The sequence below is a fragment of the Streptopelia decaocto genome, assembly GCF_964273445.1.
Source record: "Streptopelia decaocto genome assembly, chromosome: 7".
Classification (NCBI taxonomy): Eukaryota; Metazoa; Chordata; class Aves; order Columbiformes; family Columbidae; genus Streptopelia; species Streptopelia decaocto.
The window spans coordinates 29,091,358-29,113,567 of record NC_138661.1 but is presented as its reverse complement, the minus strand read 5'-3'; the positions used below and the strand labels follow the sequence as shown (position 1 = coordinate 29,113,567).

At 36.5% G+C, this 22,210-nt stretch overlaps 1 protein-coding gene across 3 annotated transcripts in view; it reads left to right on the top strand.

Moving 5' to 3' along the window:
• The window catches only part of NUBPL (NUBP iron-sulfur cluster assembly factor, mitochondrial), an 83,729-nt gene that overhangs the window by 47,645 nt on the left and 13,874 nt on the right, over window positions 1-22,210 (top strand). For all 3 annotated transcript variants that reach the window (XM_082058736.1, XM_082058737.1, XM_082058738.1), the window contains 3 exons: window positions 2,922-3,015; window positions 15,399-15,484; window positions 21,126-21,246. In XM_082058736.1, the coding sequence (XP_081914862.1) occupies window positions 2,922-3,015; window positions 15,399-15,484; window positions 21,126-21,246 (301 nt within the window). The remainder of the gene's footprint in view (window positions 1-2,921; window positions 3,016-15,398; window positions 15,485-21,125; window positions 21,247-22,210) is intronic.

The following is a 22,210-nucleotide window of genomic DNA, read 5'->3' as shown; positions in this document are numbered from 1 at the left end:
ATGTGTTTTTTTTGGGGACCTGTAATGCTTGCTGGGTAGGAGGATCACATAGGGCTCCATGAAGGAGCAAGTGCATGAAGAGGCTGAAGGAGCAGAACCTCTGATGAGAGTGAAAAGTTACAGGACAGGCCCAGAAAGTCACGTTGTTCCACAAGAGGAGCTAGCTTAAAGTTAGCGTCAGTAAGTATATGCAAAACCAGACAGCTTTTAGCTATCGCAAAAACCCAGTGTATTTTTTTTTTTTTTATTCTAGTTACCTCTGGTAAGGGTGGGATTTGGATTGTCTTGAACTGTTCCATGAGACAGTGCTGTACATAAAGGGACTTGAATTTGAGCTTGTGGAGAAAAGGGCTGAAAACTCCTTAATGTCCAAGTTATTTCAAGAACCAAGCTGTTTTTGCAGAGAAAGTGATTTGAAACAGTGTCAGAATGATAGTAATGCCATGCCACTCACAGATGTGTTTCTGGGCTGTGTCTTGCTGCAAGGCAGAAAGGAAAAAAACAGTTAATCCATAGTTTCTGTAGAAGTATTTAAGGAAGGAGAATACGATTACTGGACTTGTAAATTTGGACTTAACAGAAGATGCCAGGCTCAGCCTTTATGAAGACACAGGGGAAAAAGGTATTTCAAGTTAAAAATTTTAAAAATTGAAGCTCTATATACCTTAGTGTTTCAAAATGGTCATGATTATTATTAAATATTTGGGTTTGCATCCTGAGATTTATGCACTTAACTATTTGTAGAAGATCTGTGTGTTTAGTTGTGAATCTTTAAGGAACTTGACTTTACTCACATTGTAAACCTCTACTACTTTTAAACAGCTATATAATTTCTATATGTCACCTTTACAATGATTAACTTTTAATTAAGAACCAGAAAGTTAAAGTTCATGTCTTCGAGTGGTCAAAGTAATTTCGACTGGAAAAGGAGGCATTCATCAGCACTGACATTTATCTTGCTTTATAACTAAGCAAGATTAGTTAAGAAAAACGAAGTAAAACCCAGATTTTTTAGATAAACTGTCTTCTCTGCCTCACAGTTATGTTTCAGTACATACATTTTTGCACACAGATGTAAATTTTTCTTTGGGATTATATAGTGTCAATATGATTATGAATACTAATTAAGAAATCTGCTAGGTATATGTCATTTTTGTTTTCAAAATACAGATACTGTAAAATGATATAGATACCATAGATAATATAGATCAACATTAAATATGAAAAGGTAAAGTACGGTGTTTGCTGTGGTTAATATAAGCAGCATTTCCTGTTCAACTGGACTGTCTTGGGCACCATTTAGTGCTGCTGCAGCCTTTGTGTAGAAAAGGAGGAAAGGGAGGGGTGCCTGAGAGTCCCTAATTTAGACATCTGAAGTTAGAATTTGCAACTAACCTTCCACATCCCCCTTCTCTCTGAAGTGCTCCAAAATCTTCTGTCTTTATCAGCCTGCCTTGAAAAATTCCATTTCTCGCTGGAGCGCTATGTTGGGTTAGTGGTCTGGATTTCCCATTGCTTGTGCTTCCCCAGAAGATCATAATCTGTACAAGAACTGAATGAAAATACACGAGTGTTCCCCTGACAGGCTCAAACGCTCCAGGGCAATAACTGGGGGACTGGCAAAATGTCAGTTGTTTTCACTGTGAAAATAACTCTGAGGGAATGTGTAAAATAAAAGAGAAAGTAAAATCCTGCTCGTTTGCCACTTTCCTCTATTAAAGCAGCTCATACTGTTGTATCTTATATATATTTTGTTATTCAGAAACATACCATATAATTATTATATATAATATACATTATATTATTATATATTATAATTATTATGCCTATGTGGAGGGAAAAGTGAGGGGGAGACATTTGTGGGTCTTTATTTTTAACGTAGTTATGATTTCTAAAGCTTCTGTACTGCAGAGAGAGAAGACCTTGTACATGTCTGCTGGCTTGCAAGAGTGCACTAACCTGCACCACAGCAGAATTGAACTGAGGATCTCTCAAAGCTTACTTAAACTGTTGGGAAATGTTTAGGCAAAGTATAGCTTGGCTTTACATGATACAGAGTAGGCTTAGGACCATTTCTGTTCTCATTAAGAGAACATTTATTGCAGTAGGCAGTGCTCTAGAGAGAGTTACTTGACTCTCCTGAAAATCTGTCCTAGTAACGAATGTAAATAATAACAGCATTCTCATATTTGACCCTAATATCTTTAATGATCGCTCTTATTTGATGCTTAGCAACCAGTACACTTTTTTTGTTGTGTGATACCTTGTTTTGGACCAGATGATCTCCAGAGGTCCCTTCTAACCCCAGCCATTCTGTATGTTGTAAGTTTGTATAATTATACCTGGTGATTTTCGTTTAACAAATCTGTTAGTTTGTTTTTCCTCCCAACAGCTCTTTTTCCTAGACAAAATTCTGTACTGAGCTCTGACTTTGCAGTAACAAACCAAAAAAAAAATGCTAAAGATTTATATATATTTTAAAAGAAGTGATAAGAAGCAAGCAAAATTAGTTTTAAATGTATGGAAACAATTCCTAACTGTGTGTGTTGCAGAAACCCCAGAATTTTAGCCTGACCTAACATTATCTTCTAACCTGTGGTTAAGCAGCTACAAAGTAAAAGACTTAAGTTGTTACTGCTTTTTTGGGGGGAAGGGAAAGAATTAAATAGGATTATGCTCGTAAAGTTGATAATAAATTTATTTAGCTTTGAGTGATCAGCAAAGGTTTCATCTCTTAGAAAAATAATGTATTGAGCCTGTACTGAAAGCGTGACTAAAAGGGCAACACAGTATAATTCTTTTGAGATGGTCTTGGTTCACGTGTTTTACATTATAGGAAACAAAGACTTTAACAAAACACAAAGTACTTTAAATAAAAGAACTTCAAACCTCCAACATACACGTTTATTGTTGTCTTCTAGGTTGACTGGGGTCAACTGGACTATTTAGTAATTGACATGCCACCTGGGACTGGAGACGTACAGCTGTCAGTCTCACAGAATATTCCAATTGCAGGTATGTGTATTGCTTGACTGTTTCAGAGATTGGAAATTCGTTCTAAGTCTGGTAACTTTAGAAAAATCTTATTTTAACATGCCAGTCAAAAAGTCTTGTGATTGTCTTTCTAACACACTAAGAAAATGTTCTGTCAGTTGTGTGGTGATAGAAAACAGTACTAGTGATTTTTAACGTGTTAACTCTATGATTGTGTTACTTTCTTTTAAACTAAGTTTCAAAAAGATTGAGAAGTATAGCAGTACTCTTGAACGTAAGGCAGTCATACCAAAAATTGGTAGGGTTAGTAGTAGAAAATATTTTCTTTGTACCTGCTGCATAATAAAGCTAATACAATAAAATAGTTTGTCTTCATGATTGCTTTTTAATTAGAAGCTGACAACGCTGTTAACACACAACATTTATTCAGATAAACTATCCAGCACTCTAATACACTATAATGCATTATTTTTCCTATTGTGTTACTAATTTGACTTTTTTCAGGGGATTTAAACTTGGACAAATCAATCTTGCGATATGCAGGCCGCTCTCTAATCTCATAGGTTTCAGCAGGAGTCAGAGACACTGTGTCTGAAAGAATGCTGAGCATCTCATGAGATCCAATAGACTCTAATGGTTTATTACCTGACATGCTTCAACAGAAATAGTTGTCGATAGCCAACGTAATCAACGTTTAGAACTCAGTGGTAGAAGAGACAAATCAATCCTTAGAGTTCCCGGAATAATTTAATAATTGCTGTGGCTCTTCACCAGGTGGGTAGCGCAGTGCTGGAACATGCTACCCAAAGAGTCCATGGGATCTCTGTCCTTGGCTGTTGTCCAGACTGTGCTGGGCAAAGCCTGAGCTGAGCCTATGTAGCGTTGCCAGTAGGTGACCTCCACAGACCTTTTCCAATCAGAAATTCTGTGATTCTGAGGTGTTAAGGAATCAGTGGGACTACTTGCTCCACTTTTCAGTGATATCAGATAAATATGTTGATACAACCCCAAAATGGTAGCATCTTTTACTGCTGTCATTCTTTTCTTGGTGCACCAGCGGGCCCTGGTTCCCTCCAACACTCCTTTTTCTCTGCACTTTGGTGACAGTAGCGCACTGAAGTGAAGCCACTAAATATTAAATTTGTAGAACCATTTCATTTGCATATAGAACCTTACCAGACTGCCTGATAAGTTCAATTAATAAAGAATTATGGATATCTAAAAGTCCATAGGATAAGATAATAGAGTTAGCTGCAAGTATAGATAGTAGGACTGGTAGGCATTATAGACCCGCCCATGTACAAAGGCACTAGAGCTGATTGATTTTGGGACATACATCCTGGTTGCACAGCAAAACCATCACGAATGTTAGAGACAGGAACCCTTTAACGATCAGGCAGCGCTTTGTATCTTGTCCTTGACACAGTCATGTGTCAGCTGAAATTGTACATGATAACCACAGTTACTCATATATCTACAAGCCAAATTTTTTACAAATAGTTAAATTTAGTGTTAAGGCAGCGTTGTGGTATCTCTTGATCTTCCACAATGCCAAGCTCAGAAAAACTTTAATCTTTTGGATATAAAACACAAATGTCAAGGCACATGCTAACTCAGCCATAGCGCTATTGCCCCACGCCTGTTAATAACTATGGGAGGTTCTCTCTGCTGTGATTATGTTGTGTGGTGGAGGGAGCAAATCAACAGAGTTGTGATGAAAGATTTAATGAATTTTTCCCATCAGAAGTAGAAGAGGCGGCTTCTAGTGCGTTAGCTTATCTGTGACCTGGAGCATACGATGAAGAGCCAACCATGATTCATACTGGTTTTCTTAAATACGATGCTTGGTAGGTTGCACGTGTGAGCAGCAGAGCAGGAGGGCCCTTTACTCCTGAGGGTTTTAAGCAATGAGGTGAAGTGTGGCTGTGGTATGGAAGTTTTTGGTAAGGCTGCATTTCACATTAAATCTTGTATGTAAGGTCAGTAAAATTATGAGTTAAAGAGGTGTGGCTTCATCTTTGTGGATTTTTTTTTTTAAGTATGGCAGGTATTGATAATGCTATTCAGTACAGTCCACCTAAATGCCCTAATTTAACATAGAAAGGTTGTTAGACTCTTAATTTTCAAGGGATTATTGTGCTCTTTTCCAACCGAATTCTATGCTGTCTTCAGAAGTGTGAGTAGTTGTGGTGTTGGTGCACTGGGTCCTCTGGGACAGAGAGGTGATGGAGGAAAGTACTTTGATCCTGTATTTATTCTAAGTTTTGCTGAGGTCTGTTTGTGGAATGTCACAAGATCTTTCTAGCTGATACATTACATCAGTTTATGGAAACCTTCATTTAGATAGGTTGTTTTTTTTTTTTTCATAATACGCCGCCTTAGAATGTAATAGATGTTAACAAAAGCAAGACATATTAAAAAAAAAAGCTGGATTTTCTTGCTAAGGACTGCAAGATCCTCATTCTTGTGTAGGTGTAACAAAGTGAAGGATTAAGATTAAATAATTTTTATTCAGTATTTTCATTAGTTTTCCATGTGATTGTTGGAAACCTCTTGTTGTCATACCTGCTGAATCAGGTTTTGAGGCAAGTCAAAGTAGACAAGATGTTGATTCAAAAAAGAAAAAAAAAAAGGAAAACAGGTTTAAAACAACAACAAGCAATGCAGATTTTCTTGATATGCCATAAAAGGAGATAAATTCTTGCCCATGTCTCTCTTTAAACCCTCCATTGTGGTTTTCTGGCATATTTTTTTCTATTTATACAATATGGGCTTTTATAGCTTCCTAACTGAAGACAACATTTTGATTTGAATTCTGAAACGGCTTCACACTCTTACCACAGTTGCTCAGTTCAGCTTATTTCTTCATCAGTCCGAACTAACTTCACGACATTAGAAGTGATAACATCAGTTTACATTTGTCTTTCCCATTAGTTGCTTTTGTTGAGCATGTTGAAGTCAACTCTTGCAGTTTAAAAAAATAAGTGTATTGCACTTTTGATGAAGACAAGCACAGCAGACAAGGAGTGATAAGATTTGTAATTCCCTGTGTTCTTACTGGCTCAATGAATTGTAGTGATTTATAAAGAATTTTCTCTGTTTTGTATTATGGGTATTTTTCATTCTCATTGGAAGGGCTTATTTTGTGTATTACAGCTTGAACTGTGCTTTCTTCCTTTACTTTTGTTACTTGGTTTCTGTCTCTTTGACAGTTCACAGCCTTGTTTGCCATGCTTGTATTTTCTTCAACCTTGTTCCTTTCAAGGGTACAGAAGATAGTGTTACAAATCTCGATGATGATGCCTTTGGAGCAGTCTGCAGAATTTTGCTTTTTTTGTGGGCTCCATCTTCATTTGCAATTCATGTTTCTAAGCTGTGTGTTGTCTTATTTTTTTACAGAAAGCATTTGATGTTGTGCGATTCTGTTCCCTCTCCAATTTTCTTGTTCTTTCTTTATCCTTTGAGGATGTATTAGTGGCAAAATTTCTCTCTTTTTCATCAGAGACAGCATATACGTCTCAGCTAAGTACGTTTAGAAGTGCATTATCTAGTTTGCATGAAAGTTGTACTTTGATTTGCATGCATGCATATGTGAGATACAGTATTTGCATGACAGTTTCTTAATTATTTATCTGTGGCTTCCTGGGGATAGACAGGGTAGAAAATTCTTATTCTGTCTCAAATTTACAAAACCTGCGCACATATTTTTGCCAACCACTTAGAGATTTTTCTGTGAGTGTGAGAGTGAGCACTGGTAGAGGTGTTTTGTTTAGGGGAGATTTGCCCAGATATGGCATGAAAAACTGTAGCAATGCAACATCTGACAGTGAGAGAGGGACTGATAGCATGCGTGAAATGGGACTGGGTTTTGATTTTGGAAGACTTTTTAAATTCTGCATCACAGGTATCATGATTTTCTTAAGTCAAAAAGGCATTAGAGCAGTACCTAATGGGTATAAGCAACACAACAAAATGTGTTTTATAATTCTGGTTGTCATAAAAGAGAATATCAGCCTCACACCTTCAGCTGGTCTGACAGTTTCGCATGGGTACTTTTCCTTCTTTAAAAGAAGATGAAAAAGGAAACTACTGTGACTTTTATTATTCTTAGTCACTTTACAAGGAGATGCTTCTTATTTAGCATATTATTCTTTAATCATCTGTAACTTTTCTCATATTGCATTCATTCTTCAAAAAACTAGTAGATGAGAAATTACATGATGGCTTGAAAATGGGATATATATTTCTATTCAGCCACCACATCTGTCTTCAGATGCAAGTCTGCTTTCCAAATAGAAATCATGGGTCAGTCTGGAGAAGACTTTGTTTGTGGTCTGTTGTTACTTCGTTTGTATTTAGTTCTACTACTTCTACTTTGTTCTTCTGCTTCATCTTTTGCATGAGATGTTTAGAAGTGGCGTCCTTATGATGTGTTGAACATGCATGCTTGGGAAAGTTTGAAATGTACACATTTTCCAGCTTTTAAAACATAGTGAGTTTCAGATAACATCAAGTTTGATATCAAGATATAGTTTAAACTAATGATATTATGGAGAATAAGGCTTGTGATTCCTTTGAATTACCTAGTTGCTAAACCATTAAATCTAAGTGTGTGTATTTGTTTGATTATTTAGCTAAAGGAGCCGTAAATCAAATGAATAAATAATGTTGGAGATGGAAGATTAGCCTCATCTTTCTGTCCCCTCAGTGTGCGGAGGCTGGGTGGGCGACAGCGAGAGCATCTCTGTTGGAGAGCAGTCCCAGAGCCCTGTGCTGGGGTTTCTTCCTCATGGAGAAGCTGCGTCGTGGGCACCGACTGTTAAATAAATGAGGCTGTCTGCTGCCCTTTCCTTTATTAACGTTGAAGTCAAGTCTGTGTTAGTGAAGTGTGACAGCTTGACAGCTCTAGAGACTGACACTCTGTCTCAGTTGACAGAACTGACTCCAGGTTAATACTGGAATTGTTTCATTTGCTAAACTTTGTTATATCACTCTTTTCTTTGGATATCAGGGTGCCATGGGAGTGAGAACCACTAGAACCATGAGAAATATACACCTATTCAGTGTGAAGTGGCCTAAGACAACCAAATACTGTCACATCTTACTGAGCAATCTTTTAATAATTACAGTAGTGAGCATTGGACTGAACTGTGTTTATGCAGGAGACCTAAAGATAAAAGGCTTCATGTTTTATTTCAGTGCTCTTAATTTTCCCACCTTTAGGAAGTAACTGTTTTTCACACAAAGCATGTATTATTATAATCTTATCATGATAAGCTTTAAAAGGCTGTTAGTAAGAATCAGAAAAACAACAGTTAAGATAAATGGAGTGAAATCAGTGTGAATGCTATTTTATGTTTTTCTCAAGTTCTGTAAAAGCAGAAGCATTGGTGTTGCTAGTCAGAAAGTGAATGAATATTGTCATCATTTAGACTGAAAATCAACACAATACATAGTTCCTAGCATCTTGTTATTACCTTATCCCATAAATATTGTAATTTTTCCTAATGATTGCATCTTTGAGCAATATGTAGATGTCAACTATCTCCTGAATGCCTTTTGCAGATGAGGCTGAAATATTTACTAAAGGAGTTTTGTTACTTCAAATTTTAGTTTTAAAAGAACTGTAATTAAATAGGGTTTCTTTTGATGGCAGTGTTTTGATAGATAGGTTTAAATAAAAACAAAAAGTGTATTTCTGTCTTTATTGATCAAGCATTAAGAGTCTTATTTCTATTTAAATATGTACATTGAAGAGGAAAGAGTAGAGGATTATCACCAAGTTGAAGACACATGGCATTTTAAAATTCTGAATGAAATGTGACATACCAAACTGGTGAGTGCTTCTGTCACCCAGAGCAGGGTGTAGCCTTGTACACAACTGTTCCATAGCAGCCTGTGGGACTCAGGACAACTGGATCCTGCCTCAACATACAATAATGTAGAAGAACAGGAAGTTCCAGGTGATGAGTAGACCGACTGTTCAGAAATGAGCATTAAAAACAGCAAAAAGAGAATTTCAAATCAGATTTTTAAAAAGAAAATACTGTTGATGTGTTATAAAACTGTGCATGAATTAGCATGGAAAAAGAACTGTGTCTTGTGAGAGAAAGGTGTCCTTTTAAATTAACCAAAATTGCAAGCTGAGTAGGTATGGTGCTGTTCTCTTGTCTTTCCTGAAGAGAAATGATCAAAAAACCCCCAGTGCTGGAGTACAAGTTGCATGTAGCATGCAGCTTAAGATTAGAGGTGTTTCTGTGTTCTCTTATTGCTCTTTGTGTAAGTGTCTGTTTGCCCCTTGATGAATATCTCTTACTTTGATGCAAATCACAGTTGCAAGGCATGTGATCTTCTTTCCTTTTAGTTTAACAATAATATACAGTGTTTTTCTCCATTTCTGAGCTTGCTTTCTTCTTTTATGGAGGAGGTACATCATTAGTTTCTACAGTAAATTTTTGAAGATATTGTATGGAAGCCATCTGGGTAATAGTCAATTTTACTTGATCTATTTTTGAAAGGCAAATATTTTTAATATCAGATTTTTATGTAGATTTACTTTCTTTCATGCTGTATTTTGATATTTTAAATAACTGCAAGAAAGGAAAGGCACATACTTTTAGGTTAGATTGAAAAGCAAAAAAAACTTAGTCACACCAGTGGGGATTTAAAAATAGTTCTTTGTATTCACCCAAATGTAATTTGTATAATAAAATAGGTTACGTCTCTTGTCAGAAAATAATATAGAAGACAAATGCAAATAATCATCAGGGTTATCTTAGCTTTGGACACTCATGGTACTTCATTATGAAGTGCCAGACTCAGTAGACTCAGTAAACTTAATTTAGAGACCAAAATACAGTGTGAGTTTACACATTAATGCCTCATACTCTTTGAATATAAATTTAAATTTAACTCTTGGCTCATGGAGATTGATTTAACACACATTGCCTGTCCAAGCTGAACTGAAAGTATATTCAGTGCAAGTTCTTTAAATTTTATCATCCCTGAAAAATAGTTTCCAGGTATTGGGGAAAAAAAAAGCTGTGAAGTATAGAGGCTTTGAAAACTGAGGTTCTCTGAGGTCTGGCAACAGTGGCTAAGTGTATGTTAAGTAGTAGATTAGGTACAATTGCCTCAATTTTTTTTTTTTTTTTTTTAGACCAATTATTCTGAATAGGAAGAATAAACGAGCATAGTGTTCAGCTGACAATTGCAAAAGATGAGAGAAATACATATGAATAATGGTACTGTATTCTCTCCTTTAGCTATTTCTTATGAAAAAAAAAATGTTTAAATCTGCCCCTTATGACCTCCACCTCTAGGGAAAGAAAAAAGTAAAAAACTAAATGGTTCTTGGAGATGATTGAAGCAGTCTCAGTGTTGTCTTTTTTTTGGAGGGGTGGGAGGGGGGTGTGTGTGTAGTAGAACACAGTTGTCCTCTTTGGATTAGGACCTCTAATTTTTTTAAATATTCATTTGTCAAAAGAGACTATTTGGACTTTGCTCTTGTGTAGTACAAAGCTCATTATAATCTGGACATGATTGGCAAATGCCCTTGAAAGCAGGAGGTAGAATGGAGCGGAGCAGAAAAACGCTAATTCAGATAGCTAAGGAAAAGTGGAAAGTGGCAGAGTGTCTGTGAGGGCATAGCTTTTTATTTAATGCCTGTACTTTGCAAATAATGCGTGTGCACAGATGTTATTACAAATGTTTCCAGTGTTTTCACTTTGCTAAATAACTATTGCATGTAAAGTGCTTTAGTGTGACATGTGCATGCAGTTTGTCATGACCAAACCCAAGCATTTTAGCGCAGTGAGAGTTGTCTTTCCATGTCTTTCTCCATGTGATCTAGCATGAAATGGATGTTATAATATTACTGATCAGTTAGATGAGGATAGTTTAACTTCAGGGTGACAACTTTATCCAGCTTGCGATGCTCCTCTGCTCAGTGGTTTCACCGGCAGTTCCTCTTGCCAGGAGGAAGAAGCTTGCTCTGAGATTTATGTCCTCTTTTCATGTGGGCAAGGTGGTAGCATCCCAATCTCTAATTACCCGCTAGCTCGTGGGCAGAAGAGGATGTGCGGCTATTGGAAACATCCACTGTCTGAGCAGTTGTTCAAAGACTCCTCCAAGAAGAAGGTATCGAGCAGACTGGAGGTGAGACACAGCTGGGATCCACCCTTTGGGACAGTTCTGAGCTGTATTATGAGTCTCGAGTAAGGATCCCTTAAGGGCAAACCTCACCAGGGATTTTTAATGTTTTTGTATCTTCTATCGCCAGCTGAAATTCTAGCAAAGGCACAAGTCTTTGTTCTTGCAAGATCTTGTTCTGCATCTTCAAGTGCAAACTGTATCAATAATTGCAGCAGGTTTTACCTGTGAAGTAGCAAGTAATTTAACAGAAGGTGAGAGGCAGTCTGAAGAGACCCACAGCAGAGAACACTTATATTCACCAGGCAATTTATAACTTGAAAGTTCCACCTAGAAGTTTGAACTTCATGCAATGGGAAAGGTAGCAAAAGCTACAAAAAGTGCTTGAGCGCTCTGCTCAGATCAGGCCATGCGCAGCTTCATTGAGGCCTGCATGTGGTTCCTTGCAAGAGCATTCAGTGCTTGTCAGTCAGCAGATGCAATGATTAGGAAAATGCAATATGTCTTTCTGTGTCTTTATCTTCCAGAACTCTATTTGTTGGTCTTTCTGGTCAGCTACACTTCGCAGGTTTTGGAGTGGCATTATTTGCTAAGTTAATAAGAACCAGAGTGATGTAAGACACAGTCTAATATTTGTGTGTGGAGGGGTCCTTAATCATCTGTCTGGATGAGATGCACGTAGTCTGGTTCTGAAGTCTGTCTTTGAAGGCACTGGAGAGAAAAGGGAATATGTTAGAGAGACCCTTTTTATCCTAAGGTAGACCTTCTAAACTGTCGCTTAGCTGCTTTTTAGAACTGCCTGTTTTACACTTGTGTACAAATGGACTATACCTAAGGCTTGGAGAGATTCCACCTTATGCCTTGTAACCCAGAGCTTTTAATGGAAACCTTAATGATGCAGTGAATATAGGTGATATTTTCTATACACAGAAACTATAGGCTGTTCCAGCACTTGTATTTCTCTGAACACCAGTCCACCAAAAATGTGAGTACCAATGTGCTGTGTAGGCACACCTTTCTTTTACTGAGGATTGAAGACCTGGGGTTAAAAAAGAAAGGCAAACATCAGTGTTACAGGCTACTGTTAGTTCTGTCTCTAAATGTTATACACACTAAGGATTACAAATATAGTTAGTATAGTTTTGACTAATGCAACATGCATCAGCTTTTTGTCAACTGAAGTTGAATGAAGTTACAAAAATAAATAGAATGCATGAATAAGTAGATATGTCAGTTAAACCTAAACGTGCTGATCTTAGAAACCCTTAGTATGCTCAAAGCACAGAAATTATTCTTTTGCACACAACTGCAGACAGAATTTGTAGTATGTTTTAACGTGCAATGAGATAGCATTATACTTTCTGCAACCTCTCTGTTCAGTTTGTCAGTCTTAGTTTGCCTCATTCAGAGGCTTGTGTAAACATTGTACATATTTCTTCAAGAGATGTACTGTGTGCATGAATTCAGTCTTATTTCATTACTTTATTGATGAAAATAACTCTTTACTGTTTGATATTCCTATTAGCCGTGTAGAGCCAAGACAGCAAAGTAAGTGTGAGCTGTGTTCTTTCTTGCTCATCATTTGAATTACTTTCTGAATTACACATATGCAAACTTATTCAGGGAGGGGAGCACAGTGAAAAGTCTCATTTGCCATATTTGGTTGCTAATGAAGGAAATAATGCTGCAAATAATTTGAATTCTTGAACTTCAGGTTGGGTTTGCTGGACCAGCAGTTGTACCAAAGGAAGAGAAAAGATACTTATTTTAAAAGGTGTTGTATAAGTCAGTACAAGCTTGCTGTGAATAAATTTTGTCTGTAACAGCAGCCAGCTCAGAGTGAAAAGGAAAATAAGAGAGACACATCTATTATACCATCAACAGCAGCTTCCTGGGCATGTTGGCTTTCATTCTGTGAAAGCAGCCATGCACGTTGTCCACGAGCATAACTTTAACTCATGCAATCAGAAGCCGCAGGTTTTCATACAGGGAGTTGGTGTTTGCAGCAGCCTAAACTCTGCAATGCGCCATTGGGTCTTTCTGGCATTTTAACTTTCTCCCTTTGGGTGAGGTTCTCTAGCAACACAATTTGTTAGGCAAAAATATCGCTGGGATAAGCTGCTTGTGGTTTTAGTGGGTGTTTGAATGGTGCATAGTCTCTGTCCTTCATGCCATGCCAAATATTGGAGTCTTAAAAACATTAATAATGAACCAGAAAATGTAAACTTCAGTTTTGTCGACTGCATATTGACTTCTCCCTGAAGATCTAGGGAATTCCGAGCCAGCACCTTCAGAGAAGACTGTGAACAAATGTTTGAAACAACTAACATGACTGTATACACATAAGACACAAATTTCCAATTTTGTTTGAAAAGAAAGCAGTAATGAGCATTTTGTCCAAGTATTCAAGGATCTTTGTTTTACAAATACGCGGAAAACTTGACGGCATTGAGTCTAAATTACTTGTGGACTGTGCTTTTAGGGAAGGGTGCATTTGTTTTATGGAATTAACCTTACATTTCAATGTCACCTGTGAAGTGTAACCCTATACTTCAGTGAAATGAGGAGCTAAGGTGAGTTGGACATAACTGAAAGGCTTCCACATTGTTGTTTGCAATGCCGTTGGAAGCAGGTCAGCTGGGGTAAAATAGCAAATGGTTTGGACGCCAGAGTTTTAGCAAACAATAGGGAAATTGCGTTTGCTTAGTACATTACATATGCCGTTCAGTTTTTGGACTTGTGTGTAATATTATGTAAGGCAGAGATTGGCAGCTTTTCAGGAGCGATGTGCCAGATTGTATTTTTCTTTCACAAATTAGAGGTTAAGAACGCTGGTTGAAAACATTCAAGCATGCTGGCAGGCCGTGTTTGGAAACGGCTGCCTGGCAGGCGGGCAAGATGGCAGCAGGCGGGCAAGATGGCAGCTGGCGGGCAAGATGGCAGCTGGCGGCCGGCACAGGGCCACAGTGAGGGGCTAGGCCCCCTGTCCTGGCCCTGCCAGAGCCAGGGCTGCTGGTGCTGTAGCCCATGTCAGCAATGCCAGCGTCGTGTGCCTCTGGAAATCCACCCGCTTCTCCCTTTGCTATGTACACCTAGGGTTGGGAACTGCAGGCCCAGTAGGAAACTCTGTCCAATGCATCTAAAATTGTCTGTTGTAGTTGCTATTAGTGTGAAGTTGGGCATACATTTCTTGCGCAAGGTTGGGTTAGTGTGGCTCTGTGAAATGTTTTATATAGCACATGCTTCAGAGGCTGGATGGTCACTGAGAAACCAGAGCTAATCAACTGACCATTAATGTCCTCTTTTGCATTGCATTTTTCTAAAGTATGGACAAACATGAGCAGATTTGTGATGAAAGTTTTAAAGAAATAATATTTGAAACCCCTGAGCATGTGAAAAAAGATGCTCCTTGTGAAGTGATGTGGAATATTGTTATATAATGCCTATATTGTTTTTGCAGGCTGTGTTAATCAAGAAGTGCTATAGGGTAGTATAAGATAGTAACCTTCAGGCTTACTTTGGAATCTAACCTTTGACAAAGAGCTCTAGCTGTTTTATATATTTAAGAACTCTTGGGAGTACTAGTTATCAGGTAACCTGGAGCCATGTTTGAACAGCGAGCAATACTTTACTTTTTTTTTTCAAGTGTGCATGAATTGGCCTCTTGTTTTGTTGTATCACTCATACAACACCCTGGTGTTGCATCTAGTGTAACAGGTTTCAAGATTGTGCCTGTCAACGTTTGTATCTGGAAGTTGTATTGGGAAGCAACAGTCTGATTACAGGCAGCTGCCTCTTCATTGTAGGACAAGGCTTGTTATTAAATTAAAAGCTTTTGAATGTAATTATGGTGTGGGACCGTTACTGTGCAGATATTCTCAGAATATCACCTCTGTGACCTGACAGCTTGTAGAACATCTTGTCTTCTGTCCATGGTCATATCACAGCTAGATCGGTTTTCTCATTAAGAAAATATAAATGGTATCTACATAGAAAAACTTATAATGAAAATATCAAAATTGTTTCTATCACTCCATATCATAGCTCAGTGACCTTGGTCATTCCCTAATAATAAAAAAAAAAACTAGCATCATCTTGTTTTTTTAATCTAAAGATGATGATGATGATAGTCTTTTTGTTAGGGAATGACCAAAATCACTGATATATGCTACGGAGTCATCAAATAGTCAAAATATTTAACTGTCTAATTAACAATACATGTTTTAATGGTATTTCACGTTTTATTTTCCCAGGAGCTGTGATCGTCTCCACTCCACAAGACGTGGCTTTACTGGATGCACGCAAAGGAGCTGAAATGTTTAGAAAAGTCCATGTACCTGTAAGCCCCTACTGTAAAAATACTAGTAAACTGTTTTTCCAAAATGTTAAAAAAAAAAAAAATAAAATCCGTGCATTGCAATAGGTGAACAAACCATTCAGGAATCACTTGAATTTCATAGATTCTTCTTTAAAAAAAAAAAAAAAAAGTATTAGAATCTATCTTGTACCTGTATCAGGAGCTTGCTTTAGCAGAAAGAAAAGAGTTTTACCAGGCCAAGGTCATAATAGTGCTTGATTTCTTTTGAATCACTTCATTTAATCACCTGGAATGGATCAGACTGCTAAACAGAGTGTCTTACAAAGTAATGTGTGCTTTCCAATTATACTCTCTTACTATTAATATATCCTCATTATGTGCCCTCTTCAGCACTGTCTGTGTTGGAGCTTAAAATCTAGAATTTCTTGAAATGTGGAGAAATCATATATTGATACATTTTAAGAAGGAAATTTAATTTTTTGGGAAGATATGCATGTACCTAGTTGTCACTTTGCCATTTGAAGGGCTCTGTGACTGTCAAAACAAGTAGACGACTGACTGTCTGTATAATTTTGTTTTTCATGAGGTTTACAGCTTAAATGGTAGCTTGCTTGTTTGAGACATGCAAAATTAAAAAATATTCACTATATTCGTATGGATTGGGAGAAAATATTAAACAGGGTGACATCTTTGACTGTATTTTCTATGTGTGCTACAAGTTGCTAAGTAACTGAATATTGTATTCTAGAGTATGTTTATGAAGAGATTCATTTTTCAATTGAAATGTGCAGTTGATGAAAAATATAAACTGAAATGCTTCCTTATCTCAAACAGTAAAGAAAAAAAGCCATTTACTATACTTCAAAAAGGATGGCTTTTTGCTTACTTGTGTGAAGGTCACTTCTGCTCTTTATTAAGATTCCTTTCATAGCTAGTACTTTCTTAATTTAAAAAAATGCAACAGAAACCTTGAAGTGACTACTTTCCGTTTATGTTTTAATTTACAGAATAGCCTAACAAAAGACATACATTGATAAATTCCTTATTGTTAACTATTCCTTAAGCATATTTGCACCAAAATAGATGTATAGTAGCATTTATCACTTGCTACTAGAAGAAAAACAGATATATGTAACAGAAGAATAACATATGGAATGTCCTGGTTTGATTTTATGTTTGGGTTTGCTAAATTATGCAAAATTATTTTCTTGAAATAAAGTAGTTTTCAAGTTAGTACTTTGCTGAATTTTCCTTTTGATTTAATGAGACATTGCCAAGGTTTCTTTCTAAGTCTGTTTTGTTTAACGTTCTTTGAAGACAACGACCTCTAAGAAAATCATGCGTTCTAGGATAGGCTTGGCTGCTGTTAATTTGACTAGTGGTAGATAAAATATTAAATATGATATCTTTTGATTTGTTTGAGTTTTCAGAATTTTCTAAATCACATGAAAACTTGCAGCGAAGCTGTCCTGCCAGATGCTGAGTTTGTATGTGCTTGAACCAGTCATCAGATCTTACCTTTTTCGTAGTGCTGCTTCATTTTATTCCAGCCTTGTACGTACATCAGTACAGATGTGTCATGTACTTTGGTGGTAAGGCAGCTCCTGCCTATGTATTACATTTCTATGTGTCAGCTGAATCTGAGGATCTAAAGAAAGTTTAGTTATGTAATATTTGATGGACAACTTCAAACCTGAGGTTTACATCGGAGAGGTGGAATCTGTGGGACTGTGCTAAGATTGCGTGTCCTGGTTATGTAATTGACTGATCTTTAAAAATTTAATCTTTGGAATCTTTAATCTTTAAAAAAGCACTTGCAAAGGGTCTACTTTTCAAAAAAGCATAGAATCTGTAGGTTGCTGAGCTCTGAGTCTTTGAGTATGCTTGCTTGTATTTAATGAACTGGAGTCTCTCCCTTGTACATATGGGCACAGATACATACACCACACACCACCTTCCTCTCACAGTTGTTAACATTGTTTGTCCTTTACTACGCTGAAATTAGAGTAGAATGACTGAAGGAACTGATGAAAAACTGGCAATGAGAGTCAGCATTAGAACCAGGATTAAAATGCAAAAGTCTTATTTTCAGTCCTAGGACATAGTCGCTAGAAGAGGAGTGCCATCTCTTGTGTAGTGCAGCACACATGGTAAGGAAGGAGTTTGCAAAGTGGTGCTGACTCCTATCACAAGTTTCAATATTCTCACCCATTATGTGAGTTTGACCATCATTTTCATGCATCCCAGAGGCTTGCTCTGGGCAAGTGACAAAAAAAAGTGAATAACTTTGAGTATTTTAGGAAAAAAACTGCCTATTTTGACCTGCTGAAATTGAGTCCAGTTCAGTATGGTTTACCTAATCAATCATATCCCTGAAAGAAAGAGACAGGGTTTTAGTTAAATCTGCAACTTTTCTGGTGGGTTTCCTTGAATTGGAAGGTTATGGTGTGGATTTCACAGGTTTCAAAAAACTGCTTATGTATACTCAGCTATGCATTTCCTTCTAAGATGTAACACTAGGTGATCTTTCAAGGTCCCTTCTGATCCCTAGCATTCTGTGATTCTGTGAAAATTGTTTGGCTATGTACTTACTGGTATTTCTGTAGCATCCAGAATACTCAGATGACATTGTGGTTTTATATTGGGCACGGAAGTTAGACCCCAAAATTGCTGTTCTAAAATGAAAGGTAGGAAGACAAAAATATTATTGTGAACGTTTACCTGAAGCACTGAAACGTCAAGTGACTCATAGATGGTTACGTAGGAAGATGGCAAACTGCAGAACTGTCACCATGGTCACTTCAGTCCCCATCAGATTGGAGCCAGACCTCAGCACCATCTGTCCTTAAGTACAGGGAACAACTTAAGTGGGTTTCTCAGGAATTGTCTCCCTGTGTAAAGAGAGAGGGATTTCCTTTTCTTACTGTGTTTTCTTTAACTTAGAAGCTACTGTATTTGGACTTCAGCATGATTTGTTGTTCAACCAAAAGGTTAATTCAGCATAAGAAATTTGTAAACATTCAGAAAGTGTGTGCGCAGATAATTCGTACAGAAAGTTTTCTTAATTTCCTGTTATTTCTTGATGTCTCTTCACTGTTTAAAAGAAACATTTGACTAAATGAAATTCAGTTCCATAACTGTCCTCTCCTCTGCCACCACAGGTTAGCTCCTGCATTGCGATGCATGTCACCCTGCCAGCTTTCATGTCATTCCTGAGCCAAGTTTGCTGGGAAATGTACAGGGAAAAAAGAGATCAATAAGGACTAGAATAGAATTCTCACATCCTTATGGGATAGTTTGTGTAGAGAGTAACAGCTGCTTTGAAGCTTTTCCAGAGCTATTATTTGAGCAGGGAAATGAGAGTTATTACTGACTTCATTAGCAAGACCTATTACTTTGTAGATTTAAAAGCTCTGAAGAGCATAGTGAATGCTCTTCCATCTGTAAATATATCTACAGAAATATGCTGCACCAGCACTAAATTTGTGTATATTTGCTCAGATTCTATATTAAACTGGGTGTCTATATTTGGCAACTTAATATTAAAAAAAAAAATCTCTTAGTATTCCAGAAGAATAATTTGTATATTAATAAGTATGCACTACTCATTGGTTGACAGGAACAACACTGAAAAAGTAAAAGTGATTGTGTAATGCTGAAATGTCACTTGCTTTGAGTCAGATTTGTTGAAATGAAAACAAAAAAGGACAGTGAATAAGACCTCTAAAACTGATGTAGCATTGGGGATACAGCTGTATCCCAGAATTTGCATAAACCGTGGCAGAAGGGCTTAGTTATTAGGCTATCAAATAATTGAAACAACTATAATAATCCTTAACTATTCACAAAACTGTAGTAAATTACTCAACTTTGATTGTGAGTTCACTGAATCATAAATGTTGTATGACTGCTTTGAGGAGAACGGAAAGTTCAAACCCCAAGATAGCTGAAGATTAATTAATTCATTTAAAGTATAAACATCAGATTATCTTTTCTTCCTGTGCTGCAGAAAATGACTTACCTGAATCCTGGTTAAAATACTCTTTTTCTTTTGTCCAATAATACTCCTTCCACTGTTCTTCAGTTTACCACCAACACAGTGAAAATTCCAAGATTTTAATTTAAAGAGAGCAGGATGCGTGGCTGCCAGAGCCCTTTTTGCCTTCCCTGGACCTTATACCCTTGCACATGGAATATTTCATCTCTCTCTTAGTTTAAGAACTGGATGAGAAAATTACCTGTAATAATTTGCCAGGAAATATAAACTTGTTCCTCTTGTTCTTCTGGCAGTTTGAAGGAGAGAGCAGAAAATGGGCAAAGTTTGTGGTGTTAAATTTAAAGTAGGTAACCTGTTGTTATTGTGGTTGTTACTGTTTCTTAAAATGCTCCTTGCTTTAAACCCTCTGAAAGATTTACGTAACACTTCTTAGAAAATAGTGTGAAATATGTTATGGTGGTATAGAAAAAACAGGTGATCATTTTTAGCTTAAATAGAAGGAAATTTTTATTAACATGTTGTAAATAACCTGCTTTTTATTTTCAGTTTTGATGCCAAAAGTTGTACATTCACTCTTGGTTAAATAACTATTTGTTGGTTGCATTAAATACTGGTGTTTCTTTTTAGATATTCTTCATTAGTGTAGTGGCTGTTATACCTCTAGTAACTAGGCCAGCTTGTTCAAGCACAAAATTAGAATGCTACAAAGTAAATAACAACTTTTTGTACTTGAAAGTATATACTCATATTTTTAAACCTTGGCTATAGTGTGTGTGACATACCTAGATAACATACATCTTAAAGTGAATTATTGTAACATAGAACCTCTTAAAGCGAGTCTTCTGTGGATCAGCAGATGGGTAGAAGCTTTCACCCTGTGGTGTTTGAGTGCTGTTTTCATCACTTTTGAGAAATTCTGCTCTGCCTCAATGAATGGCTTTGTTTACTACGTGAATAAAATAAGATCAATGCTATCATTAGCATTATTGTACATTGTGAAAGAAGATTTTTGTGAGCATGATTTGGCAAATTTTCATTTGACATATTTTGCTAGGATGATGTTGAACACCTGGAATGAACAGAAAGGTACCTAATATGTGTGTATTAGATTTCTATGCTGTGGTTTTTGCTACTTAGTTTCATATAATTTTTTCTTTTGTTCGATCTTTAAAATGTGTTTCTGCTCTTCAGAAGAACAGCAAATCAGGTTCTTTTCGAAAACATTTTCCTACGGGATAACTTACAAAAATATCTTAAAAGCATGTCTGATTGTGTCATTTCTTGTAATGGTATGTTTTTGTTTTGTGTTTCCTGAAACTGCAAATTATAAAGCTATAAAACACAACATGAAAATTCTTCCAGTATTCAGAGTTTGAAAACGAAATACCAGCAGGGAGAGTTCTTGAAAAGATGGGCCTGTACAAGAGGTTAATCTTTGAGAAGTATAAATGAGCAAAACTTGAAATAAAGCACAAATGATAGTGCAACTGAGACAACTAATAAGAGTTGATAATGGTTGTAATGAGGCTGATATTACTTCTGCTTCCCATTATAAATGAATACTTCTTGTTGATTTTTTGTTGATAATCTCTTCTTTATTGTCAGAGATGAAGAATAGAAATATTGAACCCCAGGTTTGAACATTGCTTTCTTTTACTTTAACAGGTTTTAGGACTGGTTCAAAATATGAGTGTTTTCCAGTGTCCCAAATGCAAGCATGAGACACACATTTTTGGAGCTGATGGTGTAAGAGATCTTGCAAAAACCCTTGGATTAGATATTTTAGGTAAGAATATAGGAATGGTTTTATTTTTAAAGAAAGATTTAATGGTGTGTGTGAGGGAAGCATTAACTGGAGTACGGAACTGCATAATCCTAGATTATTCTATATTCAGACAGTATTCAGATATAATAGAACTAATAACTTAGTAGCCAAATGTCATAGTTTCATATTCTCTGTTTCTAATCAGGATTCTTGTAAATGTGATGTAGACTGGATGTGAAAATTCTTAAATTGCATCTTAAATCTCTTTTGATTTATAAACAAACCAGAACATGAATTGTTTTGATATTGATGTGCTATATTACCTGAAATTCCTTGTGCTATTGATCATACAATAATTTTCACAAATAACCAAGAATTCTATTTTGTCTTGTAAAACAGACCTAAACTCTGTCCATTAATGTCAATAGAAGTTTTTTATTTTATTTAAATGAAATGGCTTGTCACATATTGAAATAAATACGGTAATTGGAAATGCAGTCCCTTAAAGCAATTGTTTTTATGCCCATCTTGGGATATCTTGACTTTCGTGTGGAGGGAAGCAGACTGTAATGATTGTATTTAAAAGTTGAGATAAAAACAATATGGTGAATTGCAAAATGTTGTTTCAAAAGAAAATTTATCGAAAACAAGAATTAGCTATGATTAAACAATCTGGCATTCTGTAAGCTAAAATATACATTGATCTTCAAAATATATATTGCTGTTTTAAAAAGGCGTAGTTCATCCTGTGCTGTCAGTAAAAAAAATTATAGAATATAACACATCATAATTAAGTTGGTAAATGGGATAATTGCATGTGCTAATGATGTGTTTCCATGTATTACTATAATTATCTCAATGATTTTCCATAGTTAATTCATTAAGAAGAACCAGGAAACTCACTTAGAAAGATCAACACAGAAACATCAAGGTCTGACATAAACTTAAGCTAGCAAGGCAGCGCATAATTAAAGATATGCTTTTG